Genomic DNA, 17,907 nt, shown 5'->3' with positions numbered 1-17,907 from the left:
ATCTGTAGTCTGCCAGGCCAAACTCAGACACCACAGAGAAACAGACAATCTGTAGTCTGCCAGGCCAAACTCAGACACCACAGAGAAACAGGCAATCTGTAGTCTGCCAGGCCAAACTCAGACACCACAGAGAAACAGGCAATCTGTAGTCTGCCAGGCCAAACTCACACACCACAGAGAAACAGACAATCTGTAGTCTGCCAGGCCAAACTCAGACACCACAGAGAAAAATGGAGCCCAAAGTGACTCCGTTCTCAAACCACCAATATTAATATTATAAGTCAACGTTCTCAATCCAATATAATATACAGTGGTTCCTCCTTTAAAAGTTGAGTCATACTGCAGCAAAACCCTGAGTGCTACTGCAGCATTCTGTGTCTCGTCATTTTATTCTCTGCCATGTCTTCTGTTACTGCAAGTTATTGCTAGTTTGACAACCAGAGGGCATCTTTGAGGAGCATTTGATAGTGTTCTGTATTGGCATTACCAGAGAATTTAAAGCTTTTTTTGTAGTAACATAATATATGAGACTGATTTTAAGAAATGTTGCTTAATTAATTAGATTAATATTATGGTGTTTCTATTCAGAGGAAAACGACAAATGAAACCCTCTGGGTTTCCATTAGGATTGAAGGGATTATATTTTTTCACCTTTATTTCACCAGGTAGGCTAGTTGAGAACACCTTTATTTAACCAGGTAGGCTAGTTGAGAACACCTTTATTTCACCAGGTAGGCTAGTTGAGAACACCTTTATTTCACCAGGTAGGCTAGTTGAGAACACCTTTATTTAACCAGGTAGGCTAGTTGAGAACACCTTTATTTAACCAGGTAGGCCAGTTGAGAACAAGTTATCATTTACAACTGCGACCTGGCCAAGATAAAGCATAGCAGTGTGAACAGACAACAGAGTTACACATGGAGTAAACAATTAACAAGTCAATAACACAGTAGAAAAAAAGGGGAGTCTATATACATTGTGTGCAAAAGGCATGAGGAGGTAGGTGAAATTACAATTTTGCAGATTAACACTGGAGTGATAAATGATCAGATGGTCATGTGCAGGTAGAGATACCAGGTAGAGATACCAGTAGAGATACTGGTGTGCAAAAGAGCAAGAAAAGTAAATAAATATAAACAGTATGGGGATGAGGTAGGTCAATTGGGTGGGCTATTTACCGATAGACTATGTACAGCTGCAGCGATCGGTTAGCTGCTCAGATAGAAGATGTTTGAAGTTGGTGAGGGAGATAAAAGTCTCCAACTTCAGCGATTTCTTGCAATTCGTTCTTAATTTAATAATTTAAAATATGGCGCTGTACAACGTGATTGTCAGGAGTAGGCTACAGGATTGGAGGATCCTACATCATTAGACAACTTTGTTCCAATATTTCTGTAAATCAGTGATATTTATTCCCACAGTAATTCATTATAGATCCATAACTAAATCAACATCTGCATTTTGAAAGAGTATTTTGTATCATTATTATATATTATATATTAATTAATTATATTATTATTATAATAATATTAACAAGGTTGGAGGGCAATTCAAATGAATAATCGTAAACAACAACAAGAATGTTATATAATTTAAAAGCTTAAATTCTTGTTAATTTAACTGCGTTTTCCGATTTACAGATTTACAGATTCGAATTGCAATCTGGGAGTCGGAATTACAGAAAAAAAGAATCTGGTTTTTCATCGGATTTCCACCATATCAATTCGGTCAATTAGTCTCAGACATTAACGGTTTTAGAAACTTCTAAGTGTTTTCTTTCCAATGACACCAATTACATATCCTGGCTTCTGGGCCTGAGTAACAGGCAGTTTACTTTGGGCACGTCAGTCAGTAAATTAAAAAATTTATTAATTGTTGTTTGTAAAGTAAAATTCTAAATTCAAAAAAAGGCACTCGCACATCTGAGCTATCTTTTATTGCAGTTGCCTGGCAACAGCCTGATAAGATGAGGCAACAACCTGATAAGATGAAGAAAAAGAAGAAGGAACCCATCATTATCATCATTAGTAATTTAGGTCAACATTGGATCATTCAGAGATCCTCACTGAACTTCTGGAGAGAGTTTGCTGCACTGAAAGTAAGGGGATGAATAATTTTGCACGCCCAATTTTTCAGTTTTTGATTTGTTAAAAAAGTTTGAAATATCCAATAAATGTCGTTCCACTTCATGATTGTGTCCCACTTGTTGTTGATTCTTCACAAAAAAATACAGTTTTATATCTTTATGTTTGAAGCCTGAAATGTGGCAAAAGGTCGCAAAGTTCAAGGGGGCCGAATACTTTCGCAAGGCACTGTAAAACGTATTAAACACGTCTGTAAAACCACAATGAGGACATCGACGAACCAAGCAAGTTTTCATAAATCATTGGGTAACCCTAACCCTACAGTGTAAGAAAAACGTCAGAGTAATCTGAAATAGGGGCATAATTCATGTTCAAATTTATAACATACATTTCATCATTAAGAAAAAATTATGTCTGGAGGGTAAAAATCCCAAAACATTCTGGCTGATTTTCTTTTGTGGCTGGCAGCATGGACCAAGTGTAAATAAATTAACTGCATCTCCCACTTTTCAAAGTAGTTGTGAACATTACGGGTCTTTGTTGTTCATCTCATGTTTTCCTCAATGCCAAATTAAGAGCTTCTTCCACACAATGTGGAAAATAGCCTCTTCTTAGAAACCTATTGCGCATCTCCTCTGCTTTTTCTAGATAGTCTTGAAAATGATTTGTTGCAAGTTGGAGATGAGGGAGGTTCACACCAAGTTGGGGATGGGAGGGGAGGGGGGGATTACATATATTTAGGTTGGAGTCATTCAAACTCATTTTTCAACCACTCCACAAATTTCTAATTAATTAACAAACTATAGTTTAGGCAAGTCGGACATCTAATTTTTCCAACAATTGTTCAAAGACAGATTATTTCACTTATAATTCCCTGTATCACAATTCCAGTGGGTCAGAAGTTTACATACACTAAGTTGACTGTGCCTTTAAACAGCCTGGAAAATTACAGAAAATGATGTCATGGCTTTAGAAGCTTCTGATAGGCTAATTGACATAATGAGAGTCAATTGGAGGTGTACCTTTGGATGTATTTCAAGGCCTACCTTCAAACTCAGTGCCTCTTTGCTTGACATCATGGGGAAATCAAAAGAAATCAGAATTAATTAAAAAAATTAATCAGCCAAGACCACCATTTTTTTTGTGGACTTCCACAATTCTCGTTCATCCTGTGGGAGCAATTTCCAAACGGCTGAAGGTACCACGGTCATCTGTACAAACAATAGTATGCAAGTATAAACACCACGCAGCCGTTATACCGCTCAGGAAGGAGACGTGTTATGTCTCTAGAGATGAACGTACTTTGGTGCGAAAAGTGCAAATCAATTCCAGAACAACAGCAAAGGACCTTGTGAAGATGCTGGAGGAAACAAGTACAAAAGTATCTATATCCACAGTCAAACGAGTCCTAAATCGACATAACCTGAAAGGCCGCTCAGCAAAGAAAAAGCCACTGCTCCAAAACCGCCATAAAAAAGCCAGACTACGGTTTGCAACTGCACATGGGGACAAAGATCGTACTTTTTGGAGGTATGTCCTCTGGTCTGATGAAACAAAATAGAACTGTTTGGCCATAATGACCATCGTTATGTTTAGAGGAAAAAGGGGGAGGCTTGCAAGCCGAAGAACACCATCCCAACCGTGAAGCATGGGGGTGGCAGCATCATGTTGTGGGGGTGCTTTGCTGCAGGAGGGACTGGTGCACTTCACAAAATAGATGGCTTCATGAGGTAGGAAAATGTAAGCAAAATCTCAAGACATCAGTCAGGAAGTTAAAGTTTGGTCGCAAATGGGTCTTCCAAATGGACAATGACCCCAAGCATACTTCCAAAGTTGTGGCAAAATGGCTTAAGAACAACAAAGTCAAGGTATTGGAGTAGCCATCACAAAGCCCTGACCTCAATCCTATAGAAAATTTGTCGGCAGAACTGAAAAAATTGTGTGGTAGCAAGGAGGCCTAAAAACCTGACTCAGTTACATCAGCTCTGTCAGGAGGAATGGGCCAAAATTCATCCAACTTATTGTGGGAAGCTTGTGGAAGGCTACCCAAAACGTTTGACCCAAGTTAAACCATTTAAAGGCAATGCTACCAAATACTAATTGAGTGTATGTAAACTTCTGACCCACTGGGAATGTGATGAAAGAAATAAACGCTGAAATAAATCACTCTCTCTACTATTATTCTGACATTTCACATTCTTAAAATAAAGTGGTGATCCTAACTGACCTAAAACAGGGAAATTTTACTAGGAGTAAATGTCAGAAGTTGTGAAAAACTGAGTTTAAATATATTTGGCTAAGATGTATGTAAACTTCCTACTTCAACTGTAGCTCAGCTATTAGACCATTATTTAGTAAAGGTTGAATAGTCTATTGTTCAACTAATAGCCCATCCTCATCAAACATTGTTTTCAGAATTCACATCACAGAAACAAATAATAATACCTTTCCCCCTTTTCACGTTAAAGATTCCAATTGATAAAGTGTTTTTAGCCACAATCGGCCCCCACCCCAATTAATACATTTGGGCACAGTCGTTAGCGTGCTGGACTTCGGGGCCGATGCAATGTTGAGGGTTCAAAACCTGCTCCCTGCTTGCTATAATGAATTACTTTGATACACCTGGTATTGGATATGTCTGGGGAAAAACCTTCTAAATAGTGATATTTGTAAATTAACTACATGACAAACAAATATGCACAGTCATTTGTCTCCACCTTAACTAAAATATTCCTCTCAATTGTATTTTTTTTTTGCCTGACTCGTTATGACTCGTTATGACTCGTTATGACAATAAAAAACTACATACATTTGCTTCCTTGTAATGTTTTGTCAGCCATCTTTGCTGAAGTCACCAGGGACAGGAGTCACCAGGAGGCTCGCGTCAAATTTGTCCTTGGAACCACTCGATATGATTGGTCATATAAAAACCTTGGGAACCAAATGCATAATGAGTGCTTTAACTCCCCCTTGTGGCGGTCTGAAGCAATGAAGCAGTGATGCAGGGTACCTCTAAGTCCCGCGGTGTAAGCACGCAACTTTTAAAGTAGGAACCATATATTATGGCTGAAAAGTTGTCAACACAGAAATTCCGAGCTCCCCCATTGGGCACAAGTCAAACTGTACTGTAGCTGTATAGGGTGGAAGGCTCACCTGGTTATTTCTGGTTGGTGTACTGTGTCCAGTGGCAGCTGGGAAGTGTTCAACTGCCTTCCCTTCTTTCTCCTTCTGCTGCTTGGGCTCAGAGTCCGCTCCTGATTCAGTCATCATGGTCAATCACACTGGAAAAGAGAGAGAGACAGAGAGAGACAGAGAGAGAGAGAGGGAGAGGGAGAGGGAGAGAGGAGAAGGAGAGAGAGAGGGAGAGGGAGAGGGAGAGGGGGAGAGGGAGAGGGAGAGGGAGAGGGAGAGGGAGAGGGAGAGAGGGAGAGAGAGAGAGAGAGGGAGAGAGAGAGAGAGAGAGAGGGAGAGGGAGAGAGAGTTTGTTTGTGAGGATTTACAGAGCCACCCACCATTCCTAAACCAGTGAGAGCAGTGGCAGCTCAGAGCCACTATCACTGACTACTAAATCAAACCAAATGTTATTTGAATACAACAAGTATAGACTTTACAGTGAAATGCTTAGTTACGAACCCTTTCACAACAATGCAGTTATAAAGTAACAAAGCTGACAAATAGATAATAAGTCAGTAATACTATCAAATAAAAATAAAGTTTCCATTGATCATCCTTGACGTTTCTACAACTTGATTGGAGTCCACCTGTGGTAAATTCAATTAACTGGACCTGATTTGGAAAGGCACACACCTGTCTATATAAGGTTCCACAGTTGACAGTGCATGTCAGAGCAAAGACCAAGCCACTAGGTCGAAGGAATTGTCCATAGAGCTCAGAGACAGGATTGTGTTGAGGCAGAGATCTGGGGAAGGGTACCAAAACATGTCTGCAGCATTGAAGGTCCCCAAGAACACAGTGGCCTCCATCATTCTTAAATGGAAGAAGTTTGGAACCACCAAGACTCTTCCTAGAGCTGGCCACCCGGACAAACTGAACAATCGGGGGAAATAAGGGCCTTGGTCAGGGAGGTGACCAAGAACCCGATGGTCACTCTGACAGAGCTCAAGAGTTCCTCTGCGGAGATGGGAGAACCTTCCAGAAGGACAACCATCTCTGCAGCACTTCACCAATCAGGCCTTTATGGTAGAGTGGCCAGATGGAAGCCACTCCTCAGTAAAAGGCACATGACCACCCGCTTGGAGGTTCCCAAAAGGCACTTAAAGGACTCTTTGGCCTGAATGCCAAACGTCACATCTGGAGGAAACCTGGCACCATCCATGGTGGTGGCAGCATCATGCTGTGGGGATGTTTTTCAGGGACTGGGAGACTAGTCAGGATCAAGGGAAAGATGAACGGAGCAAAATACAGAGATATCCTTGATGAAAACCTTCTCCAGAGTGCTCAGGACCTCAGACTGGGGCGAAGGTTCACCTTCCAACAGGACAACGACCCTAAGCACACAGCCAAGACAACATAGGAGTGGCTTTGGGACAAATCTCTGAATGTCTGGAAATTGTGCTATTTTGTTAGTTTTTTTTCCACATTGTTTGTAACTTATTTTGTATATAATGTTGTTGCACACTATCTACCAAGAGAGTTTTCATCTATATTATTCGTAGCCATCTATTTACCACCACAGACTGATGCTGGGCTCTAAGACAGCACTCAACCAACTGTATAAGGCCATAAGCAACGAATAAAATGCACATACAGCAGCGGCGCTCCACCAGTCTCAATGTTAACAGTGAAGAGGCGACTCCGGGATGCTGGCCTTCTACGCAGAGTTCCTCTGTCCAGTCTCAATGTTAACAGTGAAGAGGGTGACTCCGGGATGCTGGCCTTCTACGCAGAGTTCCTCTGTCCAGTCTCAATGTTAACAGTGAAGAGGGTGACTCCGGGATGCTGGCCTTCTAAGCAGAGTTCCTCTGTCCAGTCTCAATGTTAACAGTGAAGAGGGTGACTCCGGGATGCTGGCCTTCTAGGCAGAGTTCCTCTGTCCAGTCTCAATGTTAACAGTGAAGAGGGTGACTCCGGGATGCTGGCCTTCTACGCAGAGTTCCTCTGTCCAGTCTCCATGTTAACAGTGAAGAGGGTGACTCCGGGATGCTGGCCTTCTAGGCAGAGTTCCTCTGTCCAGTCTCAATGTTAACAGTGAAGAGGGTGACTCCGGGATGCTGGCCTTCTAGGCAGAGTTCCTCTGTCCAGTCTCAATGTTAACAGTGAAGAGGCGACTCCGGGATGCTGGCCTTCTAGGCAGAGTTCCTCTGTTCAGTCTCAATGTTAACAGTGAAGAGGCGACTCCGGGATGCTGGCCTTCTAGGCAGAGTTCCTCTGTCCAGTCTCAATGTTAACAGTGAAGAGGCGACTCCGGGATGCTGGCCTTCTAGGCAGAGTTCCTCTGTTCAGTCTCAATGTTAACAGTGAAGAGGCGACTCCGGGATGCTGGCCTTCTAGGCAGAGTTCCTCTGTCCAGTCTCAATGTTAACAGTGAAGAGGAGACTCCGGGATGTTGGCTTTCTAGGCAGAGTTCCTCTGTCCAGTCTCAATGTTAACAGTGAAGAGGTGACTCCGGGATGCTGGCCTTCTAGGCAGAGTTCCTCTGTCCAGTCTCAATGTTAACAGTGAAGAGGAGACTCCGGGATGTTGGCTTTCTAGGCAGAGTTCCTCTGTCCAGTCTCAATGTTAACAGTGAAGAGGTGACTCCGGGATGCTGGCCTTCTAGGCAGAGTTCCTCTGTCCAGTCTCAATGTTAACAGTGAAGAGGCGACTCCGGGATGCTGGCCTTCTAGGCAGAGTTCCTCTGTCCAGTCTCAATGTTAACAGTGAAGAGGGTGACTCCGGGATGCTGGCCTTCTACGCAGAGTTCCTCTGTCCAGTCTCCATGTCAACAGTGAAGAGGGTGACTCCGGGATGCTGGCCTTCTAGGCAGAGTTCCTCTGTCCAGTCTCCATGTCAACAGTGAAGAGGGTGACTCCGGGATGCTGGCCTTCTAGGCAGAGTTCCTCTGTCCAGTCTCAATGTTAACAGTGAAGAGGGTGACTCCGGGATGCTGGCCTTCTAGGCAGAGTTCCTCTGTCCAGTCTCAATGTTAACAGTGAAGAGGCGACTCCGGGATGCTGGCCTTCTACGCAGAGTTCCTCTGTCCAGTCTCAATGTTAACAGTGAAGAGGGTGACTCCGGGATGCTGGCCTTCTAGGCAGAGTTCCTCTGTCCAGTCTCAATGTTAACAGTGAAGAGGCGACTCCGGGATGCTGGCCTTCTACGCAGAGTTCCTCTGTCCAGTCTCAATGTTAACAGTGAAGAGGCGACTCCGGGATGCTGGCCTTCTAGGCAGAGTTCCTCTGTCCAGTCTCAATGTTAACAGTGAAGAGGAGACTCCGGGATGCTGGCCTTCTAGGCAGAGTTCCTCTGTCCAGTCTCAATGTTAACAGTGAAGAGGCGACTCCGGGATGCTGGCCTTCTAGGCAGAGTTCCTCTGTCCAGTCTCAATGTTAACAGTGAAGAGGGTGACTCCGGGATGCTGGCCTTCTAGGCAGAGTTCCTCTGTCCAGTCTCAATGTTAACAGTGAAGAGGCGACTCCGGGATGCTGGCCTTCTACGCAGAGTTCCTCTGTCCAGTCTCAATGTTAACAGTGAAGAGGGTGACTCCGGGATGCTGGCCTTCTAGGCAGAGTTCCTCTGTCCAGTCTCAATGTTAACAGTGAAGAGGCGACTCCGGGATGCTGGCCTTCTACGCAGAGTTCCTCTGTCCAGTCTCAATGTTAACAGTGAAGAGGCGACTCCGGGATGCTGGCCTTCTAGGCAGAGTTCCTCTGTCCAGTCTCAATGTTAACAGTGAAGAGGAGACTCCGGGATGCTGGCCTTCTAGGCAGAGTTCCTCTGTCCAGTCTCAATGTTAACAGTGAAGAGGCGACTCCGGGATGCTGGCCTTCTAGGCAGAGTTCCTCTGTCCAGTCTCAATGTTAACAGTGAAGAGGGTGACTCCGGGATGCTGGCCTTCTAGGCAGAGTTCCTCTGTCCAGTCTCAATGTTAACAGTGAAGAGGCGACTCCGGGATGCTGGCCTTCTAGGCAGAGTTCCTCTGTCCAGTCTCAATGTTAACAGTGAAGAGGCGACTCCGGGATGCTGGCCTTCTACGCAGAGTTCCTCTGTCCAGTCTCCATGTCAACAGTGAAGAGGGTGACTCCGGGATGCTGGCCTTCTAGGCAGAGTTCCTCTGTCCGGTCTCCATGTTAACAGTGAAGAGGCGACTCCGGGATGCTGGCCTTCTAGGCAGAGTTCCTCTGTCCAGTCTCAATGTTAACAGTGAAGAGGCGACTCCGGGATGCTGGCCTTCTAGGCAGAGTTCCTCTGTCCAGTCTCAATGTCAACAGTGAAGAGGGTGACTCCGGGATGCTGGCCTTCTACGCAGAGTTCCTCTGTCCAGCCAGTCTCAACGTCAACAGTGAAGAGGCGACTCCGGGATGCTGGCCTTCTAGGCAGAGTTCCTCTGTCCAGTCTCAACGTCAACAGTGAAGAGGCGACTCCGGGATGCTGGCCTTCTACGCAGAGTTCCTCTGTCCAGTCTCCATGTCAACAGTGAAGAGGGTGACTCCGGGATGCTGGCCTTCTAGGCAGAGTTCCTCTGTCCAGTCTCCATGTTAACAGTGAAGAGGCGACTCCGGGATGCTGGCCTTCTAGGCAGAGTTCCTCTGTCCAGTCTCCATGTTAACAGTGAAGAGGTGACTCCGGGATGCTGGCCTTCTAGGCAGAGTTCCTCTGTCCAGTCTCCATGTTAACAGTGAAGAGGCGACTCCGGGATGCTGGCCTTCTAGGCAGAGTTCCTCTGTCCAGTCTCAATGTTAATAGTGAAGAGGTTGACTCCGGGATGCTGGCCTTCTACGCAGAGTTCCTCTGTCCAGTCTCAATGTTAACAGTGAAGAGGCGACTCCGGGATGCTGGCCTTCTAGGCAGAGTTCCTCTGTCCAGTCTCAATGTTAACAGTGAAGAGGCGACTCCGGGATGCTGGCCTTCTACGCAGAGTTCCTCTGTCCAGTCTCAATGTTAACAGTGAAGAGGGTGACTCCGGGATGCTGACCTTCTACGCAGAGTTCCTCTGTCCAGTCTCCATGTCAACAGTGAAGAGGGTGACTCCGGGATGCTGGCCTTCTAGGCAGAGTTCCTCTGTCCAGTCTCCATGTTAACAGTGAAGAGGGTGACTCCGGGATGCTGGCGTTCTACGCAGAGTTCCTCTGTCCAGTCTCAATGTTAACAGTGAAGAGGAGACTCCGGGATGCTGGCCTTCTAGGCAGAGTTCCTCTGTCCAGTCTCAATGTTAACAGTGAAGAGGCGACTCCGGGATGCTGGCCTTCTAGGCAGAGTTCCTCTGTCCAGTCTCAATGTTAACAGTGAAGAGGGTGACTCCGGGATGCTGGCCTTCTAGGCAGAGTTCCTCTGTCCAGTCTCAATGTTAACAGTGAAGAGGCGACTCCGGGATGCTGGCCTTCTACGCAGAGTTCCTCTGTCCAGTCTCAATGTTAACAGTGAAGAGGGTGACTCCGGGATGCTGGCCTTCTAGGCAGAGTTCCTCTGTCCAGTCTCAATGTTAACAGTGAAGAGGCGACTCCGGGATGCTGGCCTTCTACGCAGAGTTCCTCTGTCCAGTCTCAATGTTAACAGTGAAGAGGCGACTCCGGGATGCTGGCCTTCTAGGCAGAGTTCCTCTGTCCAGTCTCAATGTTAACAGTGAAGAGGAGACTCCGGGATGCTGGCCTTCTAGGCAGAGTTCCTCTGTCCAGTCTCAATGTTAACAGTGAAGAGGTGACTCCGGGATGCTGGCCTTCTAGGCAGAGTTCCTCTGTCCAGTCTCAATGTTAACAGTGAAGAGGGTGAGTCCGGGATGCTGGCCTTCTAGGCAGAGTTCCTCTGTCCAGTCTCAATGTTAACAGTGAAGAGGCGACTCCGGGATGCTGGCCTTCTAGGCAGAGTTCCTCTGTCCAGTCTCAATGTTAACAGTGAAGAGGCGACTCCGGGATGCTGGCCTTCTAGGCAGAGTTCCTCTGTCCAGTCTCAATGTTAACAGTGAAGAGGGTGACTCCGGGATGCTGGCCTTCTAGGCAGAGTTCCTCTGTCCAGTCTCAATGTTAACAGTGAAGAGGCGACTCCGGGATGCTGGCCTTCTACGCAGAGTTCCTCTGTCCAGTCTCAATGTTAACAGTGAAGAGGGTGACTCCGGGATGCTGGCCTTCTAGGCAGAGTTCCTCTGTCCAGTCTCAATGTTAACAGTGAAGAGGCGACTCCGGGATGCTGGCCTTCTACGCAGAGTTCCTCTGTCCAGTCTCAATGTTAACAGTGAAGAGGCGACTCCGGGATGCTGGCCTTCTAGGCAGAGTTCCTCTGTCCAGTCTCAATGTTAACAGTGAAGAGGAGACTCCGGGATGCTGGCCTTCTAGGCAGAGTTCCTCTGTCCAGTCTCAATGTTAACAGTGAAGAGGCGACTCCGGGATGCTGGCCTTCTAGGCAGAGTTCCTCTGTCCAGTCTCAATGTTAACAGTGAAGAGGGTGACTCCGGGATGCTGGCCTTCTAGGCAGAGTTCCTCTGTCCAGTCTCAATGTTAACAGTGAAGAGGCGACTCCGGGATGCTGGCCTTCTAGGCAGAGTTCCTCTGTCCAGTCTCAATGTTAACAGTGAAGAGGCGACTCCGGGATGCTGGCCTTCTACGCAGAGTTCCTCTGTCCAGTCTCCATGTCAACAGTGAAGAGGGTGACTCCGGGATGCTGGCCTTCTAGGCAGAGTTCCTCTGTCCGGTCTCCATGTTAACAGTGAAGAGGCGACTCCGGGATGCTGGCCTTCTAGGCAGAGTTCCTCTGTCCAGTCTCAATGTTAACAGTGAAGAGGCGACTCCGGGATGCTGGCCTTCTAGGCAGAGTTCCTCTGTCCAGTCTCAATGTCAACAGTGAAGAGGGTGACTCCGGGATGCTGGCCTTCTACGCAGAGTTCCTCTGTCCAGCCAGTCTCAACGTCAACAGTGAAGAGGCGACTCCGGGATGCTGGCCTTCTAGGCAGAGTTCCTCTGTCCAGTCTCAACGTCAACAGTGAAGAGGCGACTCCGGGATGCTGGCCTTCTACGCAGAGTTCCTCTGTCCAGTCTCCATGTCAACAGTGAAGAGGGTGACTCCGGGATGCTGGCCTTCTAGGCAGAGTTCCTCTGTCCAGTCTCCATGTTAACAGTGAAGAGGCGACTCCGGGATGCTGGCCTTCTAGGCAGAGTTCCTCTGTCCAGTCTCCATGTTAACAGTGAAGAGGTGACTCCGGGATGCTGGCCTTCTAGGCAGAGTTCCTCTGTCCAGTCTCCATGTTAACAGTGAAGAGGCGACTCCGGGATGCTGGCCTTCTAGGCAGAGTTCCTCTGTCCAGTCTCAATGTTAATAGTGAAGAGGTTGACTCCGGGATGCTGGCCTTCTACGCAGAGTTCCTCTGTCCAGTCTCAATGTTAACAGTGAAGAGGCGACTCCGGGATGCTGGCCTTCTAGGCAGAGTTCCTCTGTCCAGTCTCAATGTTAACAGTGAAGAGGCGACTCCGGGATGCTGGCCTTCTACGCAGAGTTCCTCTGTCCAGTCTCAATGTTAACAGTGAAGAGGGTGACTCCGGGATGCTGACCTTCTACGCAGAGTTCCTCTGTCCAGTCTCCATGTCAACAGTGAAGAGGGTGACTCCGGGATGCTGGCCTTCTAGGCAGAGTTCCTCTGTCCAGTCTCCATGTTAACAGTGAAGAGGGTGACTCCGGGATGCTGGCGTTCTACGCAGAGTTCCTCTGTCCAGTCTCAATGTTAACAGTGAAGAGGAGACTCCGGGATGCTGGCCTTCTAGGCAGAGTTCCTCTGTCCAGTCTCAATGTTAACAGTGAAGAGGCGACTCCGGGATGCTGGCCTTCTAGGCAGAGTTCCTCTGTCCAGTCTCAATGTTAACAGTGAAGAGGGTGACTCCGGGATGCTGGCCTTCTAGGCAGAGTTCCTCTGTCCAGTCTCAATGTTAACAGTGAAGAGGCGACTCCGGGATGCTGGCCTTCTACGCAGAGTTCCTCTGTCCAGTCTCAATGTTAACAGTGAAGAGGGTGACTCCGGGATGCTGGCCTTCTAGGCAGAGTTCCTCTGTCCAGTCTCAATGTTAACAGTGAAGAGGCGACTCCGGGATGCTGGCCTTCTACGCAGAGTTCCTCTGTCCAGTCTCAATGTTAACAGTGAAGAGGCGACTCCGGGATGCTGGCCTTCTAGGCAGAGTTCCTCTGTCCAGTCTCAATGTTAACAGTGAAGAGGAGACTCCGGGATGCTGGCCTTCTAGGCAGAGTTCCTCTGTCCAGTCTCAATGTTAACAGTGAAGAGGTGACTCCGGGATGCTGGCCTTCTAGGCAGAGTTCCTCTGTCCAGTCTCAATGTTAACAGTGAAGAGGGTGAGTCCGGGATGCTGGCCTTCTAGGCAGAGTTCCTCTGTCCAGTCTCAATGTTAACAGTGAAGAGGCGACTCCGGGATGCTGGCCTTCTAGGCAGAGTTCCTCTGTCCAGTCTCAATGTTAACAGTGAAGAGGCGACTCCGGGATGCTGGCCTTCTACGCAGAGTTCCTCTGTCCAGTCTCCATGTCAACAGTGAAGAGGGTGACTCCGGGATGCTGGCCTTCTAGGCAGAGTTCCTCTGTCCAGTCTCCATGTTAACAGTGAAGAGGCGACTCCGGGATGCTGGCCTTCTAGGCAGAGTTCCTCTGTCCAGTCTCAATGTTAACAGTGAAGAGGCGACTCCGGGATGCTGGCCTTCTAGGCAGAGTTCCTCTGTCCAGTCTCAATGTCAACAGTGAAGAGGGTGACTCCGGGATGCTGGCCTTCTACGCAGAGTTCCTCTGTCCAGCCAGTCTCAACGTCAACAGTGAAGAGGCGACTCCGGGATGCTGGCCTTCTAGGCAGAGTTCCTCTGTCCAGTCTCAATGTTAACAGTGAAGAGGCGACTCCGGGATGCTGGCCTTCTAGGCAGAGTTCCTCTGTCCAGTCTCCATGTTAACAGTGAAGAGGGTGACTCCGGGATGCTGGCCTTCTAGGCAGAGTTCCTCTGTCCAGTCTCAATGTTAACAGTGAAGAGGCGACTCCGGGATGCTGGCCTTCTAGGCAGAGTTCCTCTGTCCAGTCTCAATGTTAACAGTGAAGAGGCGACTCCGGGATGCTGGCCTTCTACGCAGAGTTCCTCTGTCCAGTCTCCATGTCAACAGTGAAGAGGGTGACTCCGGGATGCTGGCCTTCTAGGCAGAGTTCCTCTGTCCGGTCTCCATGTTAACAGTGAAGAGGCGACTCCGGGATGCTGGCCTTCTAGGCAGAGTTCCTCTGTCCAGTCTCAATGTTAACAGTGAAGAGGCGACTCCGGGATGCTGGCCTTCTAGGCAGAGTTCCTCTGTCCAGTCTCAATGTCAACAGTGAAGAGGGTGACTCCGGGATGCTGGCCTTCTACGCAGAGTTCCTCTGTCCAGCCAGTCTCAACGTCAACAGTGAAGAGGCGACTCCGGGATGCTGGCCTTCTAGGCAGAGTTCCTCTGTCCAGTCTCAACGTCAACAGTGAAGAGGCGACTCCGGGATGCTGGCCTTCTACGCAGAGTTCCTCTGTCCAGTCTCCATGTTAACAGTGAAGAGGTGACTCCGGGATGCTGGCCTTCTAGGCAGAGTTCCTCTGTCCAGTCTCCATGTTAACAGTGAAGAGGCGACTCCGGGATGCTGGCCTTCTAGGCAGAGTTCCTCTGTCCAGTCTCAATGTTAATAGTGAAGAGGTTGACTCCGGGATGCTGGCCTTCTACGCAGAGTTCCTCTGTCCAGTCTCAATGTTAACAGTGAAGAGGCGACTCCGGGATGCTGGCCTTCTAGGCAGAGTTCCTCTGTCCAGTCTCAATGTTAACAGTGAAGAGGCGACTCCGGGATGCTGGCCTTCTACGCAGAGTTCCTCTGTCCAGTCTCAATGTTAACAGTGAAGAGGGTGACTCCGGGATGCTGACCTTCTACGCAGAGTTCCTCTGTCCAGTCTCCATGTCAACAGTGAAGAGGGTGACTCCGGGATGCTGGCCTTCTAGGCAGAGTTCCTCTGTCCAGTCTCCATGTTAACAGTGAAGAGGGTGACTCCGGGATGCTGGCGTTCTACGCAGAGTTCCTCTGTCCAGTCTCAATGTTAACAGTGAAGAGGAGACTCCGGGATGCTGGCCTTCTAGGCAGAGTTCCTCTGTCCAGTCTCAATGTTAACAGTGAAGAGGCGACTCCGGGATGCTGGCCTTCTAGGCAGAGTTCCTCTGTCCAGTCTCAATGTTAACAGTGAAGAGGGTGACTCCGGGATGCTGGCCTTCTAGGCAGAGTTCCTCTGTCCAGTCTCAATGTTAACAGTGAAGAGGCGACTCCGGGATGCTGGCCTTCTACGCAGAGTTCCTCTGTCCAGTCTCAATGTTAACAGTGAAGAGGGTGACTCCGGGATGCTGGCCTTCTAGGCAGAGTTCCTCTGTCCAGTCTCAATGTTAACAGTGAAGAGGCGACTCCGGGATGCTGGCCTTCTACGCAGAGTTCCTCTGTCCAGTCTCAATGTTAACAGTGAAGAGGCGACTCCGGGATGCTGGCCTTCTAGGCAGAGTTCCTCTGTCCAGTCTCAATGTTAACAGTGAAGAGGAGACTCCGGGATGCTGGCCTTCTAGGCAGAGTTCCTCTGTCCAGTCTCAATGTTAACAGTGAAGAGGTGACTCCGGGATGCTGGCCTTCTAGGCAGAGTTCCTCTGTCCAGTCTCAATGTTAACAGTGAAGAGGGTGAGTCCGGGATGCTGGCCTTCTAGGCAGAGTTCCTCTGTCCAGTCTCAATGTTAACAGTGAAGAGGCGACTCCGGGATGCTGGCCTTCTAGGCAGAGTTCCTCTGTCCAGTCTCAATGTTAACAGTGAAGAGGCGACTCCGGGATGCTGGCCTTCTACGCAGAGTTCCTATGTCCAGTCTCCATGTCAACAGTGAAGAGGGTGACTCCGGGATGCTGGCCTTCTAGGCAGAGTTCCTCTGTCCAGTCTCCATGTTAACAGTGAAGAGGCGACTCCGGGATGCTGGCCTTCTAGGCAGAGTTCCTCTGTCCAGTCTCAATGTTAACAGTGAAGAGGCGACTCCGGGATGCTGGCCTTCTAGGCAGAGTTCCTCTGTCCAGTCTCAATGTCAACAGTGAAGAGGGTGACTCCGGGATGCTGGCCTTCTACGCAGAGTTCCTCTGTCCAGCCAGTCTCAACGTCAACAGTGAAGAGGCGACTCCGGGATGCTGGCCTTCTAGGCAGAGTTCCTCTGTCCAGTCTCAACGTCAACAGTGAAGAGGCGACTCCGGGATGCTGGCCTTCTAGGCAGAGTTCCTCTGTCCAGTCTCCATGTTAACAGTGAAGAGGCGACTCCGGGATGCTGGCCTTCTAGGCAGAGTTCCTCTGTCCAGTCTCAATGTTAATAGTGAAGAGGTTGACTCCGGGATGCTGGCCTTCTACGCAGAGTTCCTCTGTCCAGTCTCAATGTTAACAGTGAAGAGGCGACTCCGGGATGCTGGCCTTCTAGGCAGAGTTCCTCTGTCCAGTCTCAATGTTAACAGTGAAGAGGGTGACTCCGGGATGCTGACCTTCTACGCAGAGTTCCTCTGTCCAGTCTCAATGTTAACAGTGAAGAGGCGACTCCGGGATGCTGGCCTTCTAGGCAGAGTTCCTCTGTCCAGTCTCAATGTTAACAGTGAAGAGGAGACTCCGGGATGTTGGCTTTCTAGGCAGAGTTCCTCTGTCCAGTCTCAATGTTAACAGTGAAGAGGCGACTCCGGGATGCTGGCCTTCTAGGCAGAGTTCCTCTGTCCAGTCTCAATGTTAACAGTGAAGAGGCGACTCCGGGATGCTGGCCTTCTACGCAGAGTTCCTCTGTCCAGTCTCAATGTTAACAGTGAAGAGGGTGACTCCGGGATGCTGACCTTCTACGCAGAGTTCCTCTGTCCAGTCTCCATGTCAACAGTGAAGAGGGTGACTCCGGGATGCTGGCCTTCTAGGCAGAGTTCCTCTGTCCAGTCTCCATGTTAACAGTGAAGAGGGTGACTCCGGGATGCTGGCGTTCTACGCAGAGTTCCTCTGTCCAGTCTCAATGTTAACAGTGAAGAGGAGACTCCGGGATGCTGGCCTTCTAGGCAGAGTTCCTCTGTCCAGTCTCAATGTTAACAGTGAAGAGGCGACTCCGGGATGCTGGCCTTCTAGGCAGAGTTCCTCTGTCCAGTCTCAATGTTAACAGTGAAGAGGGTGACTCCGGGATGCTGGCCTTCTAGGCAGAGTTCCTCTGTCCAGTCTCAATGTTAACAGTGAAGAGGCGACTCCGGGATGCTGGCCTTCTACGCAGAGTTCCTCTGTCCAGTCTCAATGTTAACAGTGAAGAGGGTGACTCCGGGATGCTGGCCTTCTAGGCAGAGTTCCTCTGTCCAGTCTCAATGTTAACAGTGAAGAGGCGACTCCGGGATGCTGGCCTTCTACGCAGAGGTCCTCTGTCCAGTCTCAATGTTAACAGTGAAGAGGCGACTCCGGGATGCTGGCCTTCTAGGCAGAGTTCCTCTGTCCAGTCTCAATGTTAACAGTGAAGAGGAGACTCCGGGATGCTGGCCTTCTAGGCAGAGTTCCTCTGTCCAGTCTCAATGTTAACAGTGAAGAGGCGACTCCGGGATGCTGGCCTTCTAGGCAGAGTTCCTCTGTCCAGTCTCAATGTTAACAGTGAAGAGGGTGACTCCGGGATG

General features: G+C 48.7%; 1 protein-coding gene across 1 annotated transcript in view; it reads right to left on the bottom strand.

Annotated features, from left to right (window-relative positions):
- Positions 1 to 17,907, bottom strand: part of LOC109884162 (band 4.1-like protein 3) — a 43,879-nt gene that overhangs the window by 18,780 nt on the left and 7,192 nt on the right. The window contains exon 2 of the mRNA XM_020476157.2: positions 5,238 to 5,365. Coding sequence (XP_020331746.2) covers positions 5,238 to 5,354 — 117 coding nt within the window. The 5' untranslated portion in view covers positions 5,355 to 5,365. The remainder of the gene's footprint in view (positions 1 to 5,237; positions 5,366 to 17,907) is intronic.

This window comes from Oncorhynchus kisutch, linkage group LG30 (assembly GCF_002021735.2).
Source record: "Oncorhynchus kisutch isolate 150728-3 linkage group LG30, Okis_V2, whole genome shotgun sequence".
NCBI lineage: Eukaryota > Metazoa > Chordata > Actinopteri > Salmoniformes > Salmonidae > Oncorhynchus > Oncorhynchus kisutch.
This window is presented reverse-complemented; position numbering and strand designations above follow the sequence as displayed.